The sequence below is a fragment of the Microtus pennsylvanicus genome, chromosome 1 (genome assembly GCF_037038515.1).
Source record: "Microtus pennsylvanicus isolate mMicPen1 chromosome 1, mMicPen1.hap1, whole genome shotgun sequence".
Lineage (NCBI taxonomy): Eukaryota > Metazoa > Chordata > Mammalia > Rodentia > Cricetidae > Microtus > Microtus pennsylvanicus.
The window spans coordinates 67,350,181-67,366,368 of record NC_134579.1 but is presented as its reverse complement, the minus strand read 5'-3'; the positions used below and the strand labels follow the sequence as shown (position 1 = coordinate 67,366,368).

At 38.3% G+C, this 16,188-nt stretch overlaps 1 protein-coding gene across 1 annotated transcript; it reads right to left on the bottom strand.

Annotated features, from left to right (window-relative positions):
* Window positions 1-489: 489 nt before the first annotated feature.
* On the bottom strand, window positions 490-11,907 carry Uts2b (urotensin 2B). The gene is made up of 5 exons (XM_075955668.1): window positions 11,571-11,907; window positions 7,985-8,083; window positions 7,287-7,324; window positions 5,692-5,797; window positions 490-843 (listed from the first exon to the last, which is right to left on the bottom strand). Exons 1-5 carry the CDS (start codon window positions 11,668-11,670, stop codon window positions 818-820), a joined length of 369 nt encoding a protein of 122 aa, XP_075811783.1. The 5' UTR covers window positions 11,671-11,907; the 3' UTR covers window positions 490-817.
* Between the last annotated feature and the right edge of the window lie 4,281 nt (window positions 11,908-16,188).

Below are 16,188 nucleotides of genomic sequence, written 5' to 3'. Positions count from 1 at the left end.
TCAGAGCAGTTGTCAGGCAAAATTAAGCCTAAGCTCTGAGGCCGGAATTAATTAAACAGTCTTGTTCAGCTTTATGAAAATAAAAATGGAGCCACGGGAAATTAAAACCTAACAAGGAAAGCCAATGCATTCTGGGTTTTGTTTCAGAGCACAGAGTCCCACCTGTTCTAGGCATGCAGAAGGTGTCAAAGAGTCCCTGATGCTCTGCAGGAAGCAAATTCATAAATAAGAGTCCCCAAAACAAGTCCTTTTATCAACATTTTCTTCACATACTATTTCTGAGAGATCTAGCATCACTTTCTTCTGTGGTTAGGCAAACTGTGCATCTCTGTTCCTTAGTAATGTATTCTTCCCTAGAATTCTCAATGGAAATGATCCCAATGAAGCCAAAGAAAACACAGTCATAAAAATGAGGAAGAAAAATATTGCATATTTTCCATGTGAATTGAGACTATATAATTTATTTTAGCTCTTTCAGATGCTTTTCAAAATATTTTTTTATTGACAGCCAACAATAAAGCATTATGGGGAAGGAGAGAGAGAGAATAGACTTCAAGAAAGCTTACAACAAATCATACACTCAGTTTCAGCTTTAAAGCCATTTTGATGATCAGTTCTATTCAAGAGAGCAACCAGTGTCATTCTTTACCATATGAGCATTAAGCCAACCACAACCAAGGTAGGGGCAGGTGAGAAAGGAAGGACAGGATGTGCAGAATAAGAGCCAGTTTCTTAAGGCCGGAAACAGAGGCGAACTTGAAGCAAGAGAATATTCATCTTCCTAGGTGCTCTTTCCTTTTGTATATCCAGAGAAGACTCAGACACAGTATTTCCAAAAACAAGCTAAAAAGGAAAGCAAAGCAAGTTATTAGAAGGATTTTTAAAATCTTCCTTGAATAAAATAGTCTGTGGGCTCGCAAAAGAGACAAAGATCCTTTTTTTAAAAAAAAAGTTCAACATGGTAGCCACTAGCTTTATGTGGGTTTAAAATTAAGTGAGTTAATAATTCATGTTCTTCATTATCCTAGCCACATGCCTCATTTGCAGTAGCACCCAGAGGTTAGCGACTGCCAGAATGGGTAGTATAAACTAGAGAGTGGTCCTGCTGTGCAACTTCTACGGGTCACCACTCTTCTGCATTACAGTGCACATAGTACAACCCGAGGACCACAGAGGCCGACCTAGGAGACACACACCTCCGTTTCACATTGTGTGTAGCTGAAATGCTCAGGAAGAAGTCATATAAGTAAACGGTGGGACTAAATGATCCTCTGTTGATTGAGGGTTGAAAGGGGGAGCTTAAGTTCACCTTGCAAGCCATGAAATGGTATTTAGGAGAATTATTCTTCATTCTGTTGATTGACGGAAGAAACAGGGAGCTTAACAATCACCTTGCAAGGCACCAAATGATATTTAGATCAATTATTCTTCATCACATTTAGCCTTAATATTCTGTTCGCATTACACTACTTCAGACAAATAAAAAAAACCAAATTTGGCACCATTTCAGTTTTCAAATGCATCAATGAGTCATTTTATATCTTCAGAAGGTGGAGCTGTATCTGTCCTTCTGAAAAACTGTACTCAGCTCCTGTGAAGGCAGGAGTCTATTTTCAGATCTGAGCTGAGAACATGGCCCTTTAAGCCAGGCTTCCTTTAATAGTGTGTTATGGAAAGTCATCATCATCGTGCAGTTTGTTCCTCCAGATATCTTTGGATACCTCCGTCTGGCACAAAAATAATAGCTGACACGGAGCCAAGGTTTAAATCCCATAGCACTACAGTTAAGTTTGCCGGGGGATATAGTTTAGAGAATATTTTCGGCCAGGTTGAAAGGACTACCATGCATAGTACTGTTGATAGAGTCAATTACCCCATGCCCACAAATCATCCATCAGTTTCATAAAGTTAAATTCCAGCCAGCTTAACCGCTGCTGACCCTTGATGTCTGTCTAATTCACTCTTGTGTTCAGTATTGAGCAACTATACTTAGAGCAGCTATGTAAGGGCTATAGACTATATTTGTAAGGAAAACTATTCCAGTAGATGAAAACTCTTACTGCCTTAAGCTGGATTTGGGGGTCCATTTCACCTTCATGCATGGTTGCTCAGACTCATTACTTCTTAGATGCGCCAGTAGTGCTGAATTTAATAAAGAATGTGTGTTGTTTCATGAGCTAACCTGGTCATCGATTTCATATAGTTGTTATCACAACACCTTCTTGCTTGTTATCGCACGGGACCATGCTTCCATATCTCTTTGTTTAAAACAAGAACAACAACAACAAAAAAAAACTTTCCTTGATGCTTATATCATCCTAGTTAATGTCAAGTGTTCCCACAGAAAAGTGTTCTTCAGAAGAGCTGTCTATACAGGCAGAACTCTATGGCTGACTGGGCAACCTCCCATCCCAGCGAGAGACATTGTCGCAAAACATAGGGTTGAGAGTGTCTGAGGAACGACAACTGAGACTCTCCTCCAGTCTCTGTACAAACTGACGCTTGTATTCGCGTGCACTCACATACATGTATACACACACGAACACATACACACATACAGGACCTGTCTGTTGTCTGTGGTTCCAATTGTTTTACCAGGCCCCTTTTAATAAGAAGTTGGCCCCTTGTTGAGGTTCTTTGCTCCCGGACTCACAGGTAGGGATTGACTCTCATCTTCCAGGAGCTATCTTAGCTCAGGTGCCCTGAAGTTTCTTGAGATGTGCTTGAACTTGGCTTCTATGAATTTTGTCCTGCACTGTTTCCTTGGTTAGTATCTGCTTCTACCCAGTCCTTTTTACGGATTCTCTCTCAGTTTCACACTTCTGCTCTTTATCTGACCTGAGTTTCAGTCCTGAGATAGCTTCCCTCTCTATGGAGCGTCACTCCATGAATGGTCTCAGCAAAACGACAGATGTGAATTTGTTGATAAATGTCAAATTTACACATGCCATTTGAGCTGCTTTCCTAAATTTTAAAATCATCTATTCACTGAAGTCACTACTTTGCTACCCCTGATGTAAGAAGGTTAAAATATTAGTGGGAGAGACAGGGTTTTCCAACAATTTCTTAGGCCTTTTTTTTATTAAAATTTTTTTTTATTAAAAATTTCTGCTTCCTTCCGGCCTCTCCCCACTTCCCACGCCCCATTCCCCTCCCCCTCCCTCTTCAGTCCAAAGAGCAGTCAGGGTTCCCTGCCCCGTGGGCAGTCCAAGGTCCTCCCCACTCCATCCAGGTCTAGGAAGGGGAGCATCCAAACAGGCTAGGCTTCCACAAAGTCAGTACATGCAGTAGGATCAAAACTCAGTACCATTGTCCTTGGCTTCTCAGCAGCCCTCATTGTCCACCATATTCAGAGATTTTTTGATATTGTCGATGGTCCCCAGCCCCATTCCATTAGAATGGAGATCACTCAGTAAGTTCTAGAAGGGAAAGGCCTGCTGCCCTCCTTTAACCTTTTTCTATCTTGCTGGGAGGACACAGAACGCAGTGCCCAACATAACATACTGACAAAACCAACTGCCTGGATACCAACTCGGCTGCTTTTTCCAACATTTTAAATAATCATTTCTGTTCCTTTGTATTGGCATAAGTTTTGATTTACAGGACAGTTTGAAATTAGTACCGAGAACCATGGATATCCCATAAAGCAAATTTCTCATCCCAGTCAGAATAGGTATCATTAAGGAAACAAAAAGAGCAATATGTCTGAGATTACATACAAAATAATCAAAATGAGCATCCTATAGAGATGCCTATACACCCATGTTTATCACTGCAGTGGTCACAATCGCCAAATTATGGAATCGCTGAAGTCTTCACTACATGGACACACACACGCACACACTCACACACTCACATTTGGAGGGAAGTGAGGAGAGAAGAAGTAAGCAGAGAAAGATCGCAGAATTGCATTTAGCCAAAAATAAAGAAATTCTATAATTTCCACTTAAATGGATGAAAACTGAGGTTATTGTTTTAAGCAAAATAAACTCATTTTAAAATGGCATTAAGTAAGAGCTAGAATAAAAATTTCATGGGAAAAAATTAAACTAAGAATATTGAGTTTAAGAAATATTTAAACTGCTTTCAAGAAAGTTTTTATAAGTTGCAGGTGAGAAAGCAAAATAAATATTTTAAGGAAATACTTGTAGAAAATAGTTGATAAGCTTTCTTGATTTTTTTTTTACTTTTTCTTTCTTTCTTAAAACAAAAACTGAAAACAAACAAACAATAAAATATCCTTGCAAAAAAGACCTTGACCCTTGAGATGAAAACTGTCTCAGTAGTTTAAGACAAAATGAAACTTTTGATTTTGAAGAAAGCTGGGAAACCTATGCAATTCACAAGAAAGTATTTTCCTAAGTAAGACACATGTCCACAGTTAAGAATAGAATAACAAAAATCTCGGGAAGGGTGGAACAGGTGGAACAACACAACAGACAGGGAAATCCTAGAAACTAAGAAGCCCTAAGAAAACCCACTCTCCATTTTCAGGAAATGCCCTTCTTACGTGGCCAGCAAAATTTCAGAACTACTATCTCTGTCGCCTGTTTTCCTTTATGATGCAAAGTAGAAACAGACAATCCTCCTTAATAAAGCTAAAGTTTCCTCCCCTCCCATCCTTTCTACTTTATCGCATACTACTTTCTCCTTTACAGTGATTACCAGTTGCATGATTTGAGGCCTGTAATCTAATCTTCATAAAACACAGTTTCTCATATATAAAATAGTCAAAGCATTTATAAAGAATAAAATAATAACTATGGAGCATTCGCTGGAATGCATTTTCACTTAAGCTCACGAAGTACTTATCATATGCCATGTAACATTCTAAATTAAGTAAAATAAATTGGTCCTAACAATCCATGAAAATTATTTTATATAAAAAAGTCCCATTCATAAGAAATTAATTGCCTGAGGTCATACAGATATGAATTATCAAAGATAAGATTTGAACTCAAGCCACCTGGCTCTGAAGCTTAAAGTCTTATCTATTGTATTTTTTAATTTATTTATTTATTAAAGATTTCTGTTATTTTGAAATATTGCGATATTAATTGGTTGGTTTGTGTCAAGTTGTTAATATTATCTTATCTTTTCCTTTTTTTAGTAGTATTGCAGCAATATGTTCTAATAGAAGTTAAAGACAAATTAGGGTGTTGATCAGAAAAGTCAAATATACCTTTAAAAAATTCACATCACTAAGGAAGTGGAGAAACAGATGTAATCATTACTCTTTCGAAAATAAGAACCCTGTTAGCAATAAGCAAGAAAATCCTGTTAAACATATGAAAAACTAGTGTTTCAAAAGAATAGTTTTCCAAACTGTCTGCATCAAATCTATGCTTATAACAAATATTGTATCAATGGGGTGTCTATTTATGTAAAGAAAAAAGTTAATTTATGTTAAAAACTTGGCTATTTCTGCTTTCAACCTCCTGACTTCAGTCCTTAGGCCAAAATAGGAATAAGAGATGAGGATTTTAAGCACTACAGACTTCTTTCACCTAAACCTGAAATGTCTCACTCACTGTTGCCACCATCACAGGGTTGGGTAGACTCTCTTCTTAAAAACATCATCTTTATCTCAACGAGAGGACTGAAAACTGTCCATATTATCCTTTTATTAATAGAAGTCTTTATCAAAAGAATCTTCTGGAAGTCATTTTTACAATGGAAATAAAAGCTTACCTCTTTTCTTAGGACGGGAAGAGGATAGGCTGCCGTCTACAGCATCTGTGGCGTGGGTCAGTTCAGCAGTCTTTCCCTCCATAAACTGTTCTTTCAGTTTCTTTAGCTATAAAATATTAAAGAAGAGGAAGATGGTAAAGAACCAAAAAAACAAAAGGAAGGAAGAAAGATAAAAGAAAAGGCATAAGAAAAAATTAAAGAAAGATAAATGCATAAAGCCCAAAAGACTGGCATTCAGAAGTTGTCTGCAATAAGTATGAGAGTTAATAAGAAATCAGAAAGAAACAGGTTGGGGCTATTTGAATAAGAATGCCTTGATAGGCTCATGTATTGGATGTTTAGGAAGAGTTGGGAAGACGCTATCTTGTTGAAGGTGATGTGCTACTAGGGTTGGACTTAAAAGTTTTAAAAACCAGTATCACTCTCGCTGTCTCTGACCACTGTTCACGGATCAGATATGAGCTCTCAGCTACTACTGCCTCAGCACCATGCATGTCTGCCTGCTGCCATGCTTCCTGAGATGATGCTCATGGACTCACACTTTGATGAAACTGTAAACAAATCCTTAATTAAATACTTCCTTTTATAAGTTTTCTTGATCATGCTATCTCTACACAGCAATAGGACTGTGACTAATGTGCATGGTATTCACAAATCAAGTCAGCTTAGGTGGAGCCTAGGTAGCTATATTTAACTTTATGTCCCTCATATAATCAATCAGTCCTCACTAATAAACTGTAGAGAATTATGTGATTGCTTGGACTTTCAGGAATCCCTTTCCATTCTTAAAAAAAAAAAAAGACGTATTTCAGGCCATAGTTTTCAACCAGCATTCAACCTAACCTTAATATTTAACAAGTTCTCCAAACACATAGCCACTACAGAATCACTCTATCAGAGTAGGGTTGGTGTACATATTGCATGTACACAGGTTCTTGCTCCTCAGAAGAGAATGATGGGCCCAATTCTGTTTCCAATTGCCCAAACTTTTTGCATGATGATGGAACTGCACCAAGTTGTATTTGAAGGAGATTAGAAATTGTATAACTCAGCCATTAAAATACTCTTTATGAGATATTAAGGAGGAGGGAAAATGAAACTGATGGAGAGGGTGGGACTCCTTGTCAAGAGGGTAGAACTTCAGTTTCTACAAACAAACTGCTAGAAGCCAAGTTACATGTTTCTTTTTCTGTTTCTTCCATGGTTAATTTTCTGAAACCACATAACTTCTTTCAGCAGGAAGTAAAATTCCACTATTTAAAAACTGTAACTTCGGAAAACACCAACTTATATCCCCGGGTTTTACAGATGACAAACTCAGAAAACTTTAACTATTCCAGTGTCTCATGGTTAGGCCACTGGTATCATCACAATTGCTGTAGTGTGTGTGTGTGTGTGTGTGTGTGTGTGTGTGTGTGTGTGTGATTTTGCCTCACTATAGCTTGTTGTCTGTTTCTTGAAAAATTACTCTATTCTTTTTCTAGTGAAAATAGAGCTTTTGCACTGTAATATCAATACTTCTTGAAAAATAACATATAAAAATATATCTAGTAGGAGTTGTTAAAGTTGAGCATTGAACCATTTTGTACTCTCACCTGTTTAAGGTCTTCTGGGCTAATGGGCAGATCTACACCTGAAAGAGACATTGTCAAGTGAAAAACATACCATGGGTAGCATTAAATCACTTCAGGATATGCATCTATGCTCATAATGGAAGGCAATTATCTTTTTCATGTTTCAGGACTGCCCTGTCATTCCTAATGGAGAACACTAAAGATGTTTCTAATGTGTATAATGCTGAACCACAATAACCTATAGCACAAAAAGCACCTGTGTCCTCCTAAGCACATTAAAATTCTTACATGGAATAAAATACACTTTTAATATTTCAGGTAACTCTGTGACTTGTATCATGAACGTCTGACAGTGGTCTTCACTGAAGGCTTCTGTATAGCATCTAAGCTAGTGAAGTCCTGGATCTGGAAATAGAACTTACATACTCCCACTTTACTAACCTGGCATGATCTCTAAGTATATTCTAAATATTTGTCCTTAGACCCAACGATAAGTTCAGTCCTCACCCCTCAACAAGGAAACTTCTGTTTGCCATGGGCGGAGACCACTACAGAAAATCACAACTAATCAAACTATTCCTACAAAACACTCCCATGCCTAAGACATAGGGAACTGAGGAAGAGGAGGCAGAAAGATTGCAAGAGCTAGAGGATCATAAAGGAATTTGCTGTGAGACCCTGATTTTGCTGTTTTTAACAAGGTCTTGTTCTTGACTCACCGGCGTGGGAGGGCCTCTGGAAACCGGGGTGGTGGCTCAGCAGAGCCAGCAGTAGTTTCTCTTGAATTGTGTGTTCGTTAGCTGGAAACAGCTCATGTCCTGTAATAATCAAATGTCAACGTGGTTAATGAGTCACTGAATGTGCCTCTAGGTCATTGGGATTTGTAGTCAACTCAACGCCTATATTCACCAATGTTAGAGGGTAAGGGCTGACTATGATTCAAATGGCAGACCATTCTAAAACCTGGGGGGGGGGGTGCACATCCTGAGAGACAGCCAGAGAGGTACAGGGGTGGTGGGACTGCAGGAGAATTTTACTGTCTTTTCTATGAGTTTCTTCCTTAACCATCTGCAACGGCTTTGAACATATGAACTAAAAGTTAATTTTAAAAGAAGAGCATAACATTTCATTCTGTGATTCTATTTGATGTGTTACGTTTAAACATGAGACATTCTGTGGTCTGGAGTTTCCTTTAAATTACTTGAGGAAGAGAGAGTGTCAACTTATTCAATACAGGCTTCTTTCCACTGTCCTGGATGTACCTGACAGGTATTAGGGCTTAGGTCTACACATGCCTCAGCATTATATATGTTTATATTCTGGAGTATAAATTAGGACAAGACTTCATTCCAGCTGGACAATATGAGTATTCAAAAACAACGAGCTCACATAAAGACCTTAAAAATCAAAAGTCGTTTCTTATATTCGAGTTGATTCTTAAAACCAATACAGTCCATTTTCCCTCTTACATCCTCACTCTCATCATTACTGTGTGGGCAGGAAGTAGGTTAACAAGGGCTTGCTGCAGTAGCTGTGCGAGCTTAGCTGACCTCAACAGTTGAAAGTGATGATTGCTTTTATAGCTTCAGTGAAGGAAATGTGTCAGAACTTGACTAAATTGTTTCCTAAATATACACACAGACACAGTGAGAGTGACAGATCTTGAGCCTGAAGAGATAGCTCAATGATTAAGAGTGCTTGCTGCTCTTGCAGAAGACCCCATTCACTTCCCAGCACCCATACAAGGCGACTTATGACCTCCTGTAGTTCCAACTCTGGAGGATCTAATGCTGACTTCTGTATTCTGCTCACAAAATTGTACGTTCCCTCTGTCTGTCTGTCTGTCTATCTATCTATCTATCTGCCTATCTATCTATCTATCTTTCTATCTATCCCTATCTCATGTTTAAAGTATTGTAATGATAAATCTTTTAAAAAGAATACATTTTCTTTTCTTGCTCCTTGATGGGAAGCTGTGCTTTGCATTATGTTCTGTGGATGTTAAGTAGAACGTTTTCCTAATCAAGATAAATTGATTGCCTTTGACAGTTTTGTTTCCGGTGACTACACCTGTGTGATGTTTGTTCTCAGAAATCCTTTCCTGCCTAAAACAACCACCATTTACAGGAATCTCGTAAGAAAAGAAGTTTGGGAAGATTTTTTTTTTAAACATCATGTCTAAGGAAATTAACATGAAAGCAGGGGAAAATATTAAAACAATCACATTTCCATCTTAGTCTCTATTTTTAGCTTATAAACTATAACTATAGCTTTAAAAAAAAGTTGTTCTTTAACACACTTCCATGTTACTCAATGAATAATGTTAACATTGATTAAGAAAATGTCTGCATAATAAGCATCTGGATGCAGAGGTGGCTTTGCCACAGGAAGAGATAAAGTGCTCAGGCGGGTGAATGTGAGTGATAGACAAAGACAGAAAATTCAGATCCATTACCACTCCTGGGCTCAGCATGAACAAACGGTTTTCTTTTGCTCACAGGAACGTGTGAAGCTTTTGAAAAACAGAAACAAGAAATTCTACCAGAAAGAACACCAGAAACTTCCCAGATGATAATATGACAAAATAGGTCTTGCATGGCATTCCTGGTTATGTTGTCCTTTCTTCCTTTTCTAGTAAACTAGTTTCCAGGTTTGCTCTTTTTAACTGAGGCATGCTTCAATATTTCCCCATGAATAATCGCTAGCAGCATTGAGCTACTCATGGCTCAATAGAGATAGGTAATATGTATGGGGAAAATTTATTTTATTCTTGAAATATGTAGAACAGAAAATGACAACTCTTCAAATTAATCATGTTCATTAATGTTCATTGATTCTGAGATCCAAGAGGGTCTCGGAGAGATACCTTTCCACTATGCTGCTTGAGACACTTGAAAATCAAGTCATCTGTGGAATCTTGAGGTCAGAGGCGATGTTTATGAATCTTATCAATGTCTTAGAGTTGCATATGTATTTTTATGTTTCTCAGAGGCTCGAGCAGAGTTGCAATGACCAGTAACACATAGGATGGCTGCAAAGTCTTCAACAAATCACTACAGCGTTACTCACATATTTATACTATGCCAGAACCACCAGCGATTTCATTAGTTTGCAGAGACCAATAGCGACCTACAAATACAGTGATTTGGATGGAGAGAGCAAAGTGGGGAAGCCATCAGTAGAATACAGAGTCTGCAAGACCCACCCTTGGAATTGCTTCTAGTGGTATTCACCTGCCAATAGGAAAATCTTCATGAGAGAAGTAAGCTTTGTTGGTTTTTAAAAACACAGTAGAGGTAACAGAGGTACAGTAAAAGTGAATGAGGTCCCAAAATGAGAAAGCTGATCCCTTTTCTTCCCCTAATGTCACAGAACATTTACTGAATTCCCTCCTACTTCCAGCTGTGAGTCTAGGACCTTCCTGGCCAGGGTGTAGGTTAGAGAAAAGAAAAAGAAAAGCACCCAGTTTCAAGCCGGAAGGGATAAGGTTTTATGAACAGTATATTTAAGTCATTACTTTTGTTTTTTTAAGTCATTATTTTTAAAATGAAAAAATTTACTAGTGTTTCAGAAGTGAACTTGTTTGTGTCATAAATCACCACTAAATGTAATCTGATGGCCAAGCTGAGCAGGCAGTTTGCATACATTGCATTTTCAAAGAAAGCAGCCCCTAAATCCACTTTCACTGGCTTTATAATGGTATATTTTTAATAGATGTCACAGTTACACTGTTTCCTTAATGTGCATACTATGAACTTAGTGACCCAGACAAACTCAAATCAATATCTAACCTGAGTGTTGCGCCCACCCCAGGTGTTCCCCGCCTCTCCGCTCTGCAGAAACAGTTTTATCTTCTACTTTCTCCAAGGTGCACCTTTTGTGAGCATCCAGCTAATAATCTCACATGAGAGAAGTCTTCTCCTTTCTCCAGGGCACTTCTGGAATGGGACTGACTCAACAGCTTTTTACACATTCCAAATCTCTGACCATATAGTACAAATTAAAATAAATGCCTGTGACTAGAAATGTGTGTGTGTGTGTGTGTGTGTGTGTGTGTGTGTGTGTGTGTGTGTATCTGACGTTAATTTAGTACAACTCCAGGCAAAGCTGACACAATTTGCCAGAGAAGAAAAGCTCCACAGAATATGTTCAGTTCAGGACAGCAGCTACTTAAGGAGGGTGCAGTGATTAATTATATTACTTCTTTAAAGAGTTATTTCAGCAATGGCAGAAAAGTAAATGAAATAAATCCAACAATGAGGATCACTCACCAACCTGTAGGGCTTTAGATTCATGTGCACATACCTGCGGTCAGAGGTTGTCTTCCATGCGCAGATTTTAAAAGGTTCATCACAGACAGCAAAGCCAGGAGTCCGAAGCAGAGAGAGGTTGAAAAGACCTTCATGTTGAAAATCTCCTGTCCTAACAGAGAAACCCAATTTTCAAGTCAAGGCAGATACCCCAAACGGCTGTCGATTGCAGCAGAGCCTGCCTGCAAAGGGCGAGTGTGATCCAAGCATGAGTATCCTACAAAGGGAAGAAATTTATAAAATGGAATGCATCCTGTCACCGTGATTCACTGCCTGGAGAAGTGACAGACTGGCCCCACGGTCAATGGGAGAAAGAACCAGATCGATACATCTTGTACCTGCCCATTTCACTAAATGCAGGCATTCTTATATATGATCACGCAATCAAACACATGCTGCACAAGCCCACAGCAGTTACTAGGGAAACAGAACGTGTATGGAGAGTTTTCATAAACTTTTGTTTATTTTCCTTATTGTAGCATTAATTATCCTGAGATGCTAAGCTTGAGAACATAAAAAGCAGGTAAAAGTGGGACCAATTTGACTAATTTAGAGCCAACTGATCATATTCTTAATAGCAGCATAACCAGCATCACATTTTTAAGCAGCCCATAGGATGAAAGCTGGAAAGAGCTCAGGGTTGAGATGCATTGCTGCACTAGAGAAGGATGGTTTCGTTCTGCTACGAGCAGCACTTTCTTAAATCAAGACTCAATTTAATTAATTCAGAGCTGGCAAACGTCCCATCAATTACTCTCTTTAATAGTCGCCTTAATTGAGGGTTTCATTTTAAGCCAGAGTATTTCAATATATCCAGAATTCCAATTTAATGGCTCTAGGGGTGCTGTAACGACCTCTAGTTTTGGCATTTGCTTCTCCTAAGAGAATGCATCACACACAGCTGATTCTGTTCCAAGTGGACACAGTGGACTCAAATAGGGCAAATACCAATAGTTTTGTTATCCACCAATATTTTTGCTATCCAGTTCATTTGATATTTTCCTGAATGGGCTGAACTACCTGTTTTAATATCTAGGCAAGTTCTTTCACGGGCTCATTTTCCAGTCGTCATTTTTGAACCCGCCCCATATTCTTTGTCCCGGAGCTTTGCTGTCACATTTCCGGCTGACTGGTGCCCTTTGTTTCCTGACTGTTTTCCCTTCTCATTTCGGAAGCTGCTGACCAATGCCACCCACTCCAAGACTTTAGAGTCTTTGCTCATTCATCTTACTTTGAGTTATGATATTCGTCTCATCCTCTGGACTGTATACATCACAACCCATAGTCCCTTCCTCTGTTACTACCACGGTGTGTTTGTGTATCTCCCTCCACTTCTAAACTGGGAAGATTTCCAGAGACATCCTATACATTTCTGCCCCTTTAAATCATTTCAGTCAGTTGAGGATGATATGAAAGAGAGCACGCTGGGTGTATGAATAAGTAACTGCATGTCCAGGTAATTAAAGAAAAGAAAATGGGATTACAGCACTCAACTTTGTAACTGGTTAAAAAAGGTAAAAGGGTTAAAAGAATAACTGTGATTCTTCTTTGTTTATTGTTAAGGCTCAAAGTTTAAGAATGCTCATTGTTTGAAGTATGATCCTACTACCTTATCATACCACTGTGTTTCAAAATTGTTATTCAATAAACCTCACGTCTGAAGTCTATTTTAAAAGTTATGGAAAGAAGAAAAATATTCATCAGTGTCATTTGTTGTCAAGAGGATGTACAGATACGATTATCAAATAGTGTTATTCCAGGACAAATGTTAAAAGACATGTAAATAATAAGATAGAAAATAAACTCTCAAGAAATAAACTAATAATTGAAAATGAAAACTTTTGAGTAACTATTACAATGAAATCATAAAGTTAAATGTAAATGGTTTTTAAATATATCTTAAAGATATTTAAATTACTTGCATTTATATTTGAAAGTATTTAAACTTACATTTATATTTTAAAATATAATGTAAGTAAATCTTATATTTAAGTATAAAAAAAGATTTTATTCTAAGCTTTAGTGTAAAATTCACCAGGAATCTCAATTCTGAAGATATTTTCATTAATTTCCTTTGTTGCTGTTACCTGTGTGTATATATATGGGTGTGTGTGTGTGTGTGTGTGTGTATGTATGTGTGTGTCTATGTGTGTGTATATATGTATGTGTATGTGTGTGTGTGTGTTGTTGTTGTTGTTGAAGAGCAAACCCAGGGCTAAGTAGCTAACCGCTCTTCCATTGAAATACATCACAGCCTGTAAGTATGATCTTCAAAGTTGCAAACTAATTTTGACTATGGTGATTCACTTCTAAACAGATGAGTTTTCTTCAGCTTTTTGTCACACAAATATTTAATTTAGTAAACTTAATGCAAACTCAACAAATCTTTTCTCCTGCCATATTTACTTGTTATTGACAAAGCAAAGAAAAAACCATTCTCAGGCTGCCTTTCATAGAAAGGGAAACATTTCCCTAGATGAGTGAAGCCCAAGAAGGCTCATGACCATCAGATACACTTTACAACAAACCATAAATGGAATTCATAACGATGAAAGGGAAGCATGTAGATAGACTGGGGTAAAAGTAAGAAGCTCTTTATGAAAAAAGAAACCATTCCTGAATGTAGCATTGTTGACTGAGGTTTCTGTCCTGCCTGGTTCCTGCAGTCATTAAGTCCCAAAGAAACCACACAGATGTCTACATTAGTTATAAACTGATTGGCCTAGTAGTTCATACTTCTTATTAACTCTTATAACTTATATTAGCCCATTATTTTTGTCTGTGTTAGCCACATGACTTGGTACCTTATTCAGCAAGGCAGTCACACCTTGCCTCTTCTGTGGCTGGGTTATGACTGCAGACAGAAGAATCCTCTTTCCAGAATTTACCTGTTCTCATTGCCTCACCTCTACTTCCTGCATGGTCACCCTGCCTATACTTCCTGTCTAGCTATCGGCCAATCAACATTTTATTAAACAACTACAAGAAACAACTCTTTACAGTGTAAACCGTTGTCCCACGGCAATCCCCCCATACACACTTTTTTTTTTAAAGAACAAGAACTCTGAATCTAATATCCTTTGTTTAGCTTTTTTCCTGACCATTATCCATAACAACTTATGACCAACATTTTAAACAAAGGAAAATATCCATAGTTCATTTTTTGGGGAATCTGGTCGTAGTTTCCTAGGCTAGTTCCTGCTGAATTGGGCCGCTGATAATCTTATGGGGACCTAAAGAAAATTTAGAATTATGATCAAGTCATGACTGGAGTATCCTGTGAGGCTTGATCATTTCAGCCAGTAGTCTTGAGGTTTTTCTGGATGTAGAACTCAGACTTCTGGGTCATCCGCTCCTATGAGAGATTTCTAAGGGGGTCTTTCTTGATCAAACGTTATTTTTCTTAGCCCAGAAGAAACGCATAGCCTCCTATTTCCTGTGTAAGCAAAAGCAAAATCCAACGTGTTAGACTAAATCCATGTAAAACCTGAGAGGGCTTAAAAAGGAATTCTACACACACATACAAAATGCGGAGTTTAACACAACTTCTTGCTATTTTCTGGCAGCATGCTACAGCTCCAGTAAAAGAGGTTTTTCTGATTCAGCCATAGCAGAAAAAAAATGCAGGGTAGTTTTAAAATCTGGTTTCCTGGGCTGTGCTGCCAGCACAAACTCAGGCTATGGAGCATTTAAATGGCGTTTGTGGGCCCAGGTGTTTGTGTGCCCACTCGAGGTTGGGAGGAAAGTAGCTGAGACCATGCTCATGGCTCAGTGCTCCCTGCCTGGGCAGTCAATGTGATTAGGTCTACTAGATTTGCACAAGCAGGAGAGTATGGCGGATTCCCACCACCATACACAGAGCTAATTCTAGGCTGTGCAGTGCTCTGCATGGCAGATTTATTTATTACTCAGATAAAAAGGGTTTATGTGCTGCATGCTCATTCTCAGAGTTAAAGTGCTGAGTGCAGCTCCTTCCTGGAGACCCTAAAGCCTCCACCATTTTAATAAAAGTGGAGAGAGGTGGAGCCAGCATCCAGACCAGCTACAACCAAGCTTCTTACCATTTTAAAAGCTCTTCAAGACAGTAAAGAATTACAGATATGCAATAAAGACAAATCCAGATTTTTTTTTAAAAAGACCTCTAAATGGGTCACAGTGTTGGATAAATGTATGTAGGCTTAGGAGAGAGAAGAAAAACAGTACAGAGAATCATAAAAGGAAGTTAATGGTTAAAAAAAGGGTAAAGTCTTTAAAGTGACAGAGTACAGAAGTAATGGAGCAAAAATATATAAGCCATGAAAGATGGAATATGCACAGAGAGTCTGGATTATGTATGTTATTGTGTCTTCTTTGAATTTTTTGACAGTGAAGGAGCTAAGTACAGAGAGACATTTCATTTTATGAGCTGCTGTTCTAAACCAGCATGTATATTATACAGGTATCATGACTTCCAAATTTGGGTCTAAGGATATGTTACATTGGAAAAGAGGTTTGTCTCTTGTTCCCTCAGTGGATGAGAACCTGTGGATTGCTTCCAGACCTGTATATATAGTATGATGAAACAAGAACCCCTGAAAGGGTGCCATGAACACCCTCAAAAATTACTTCACCCA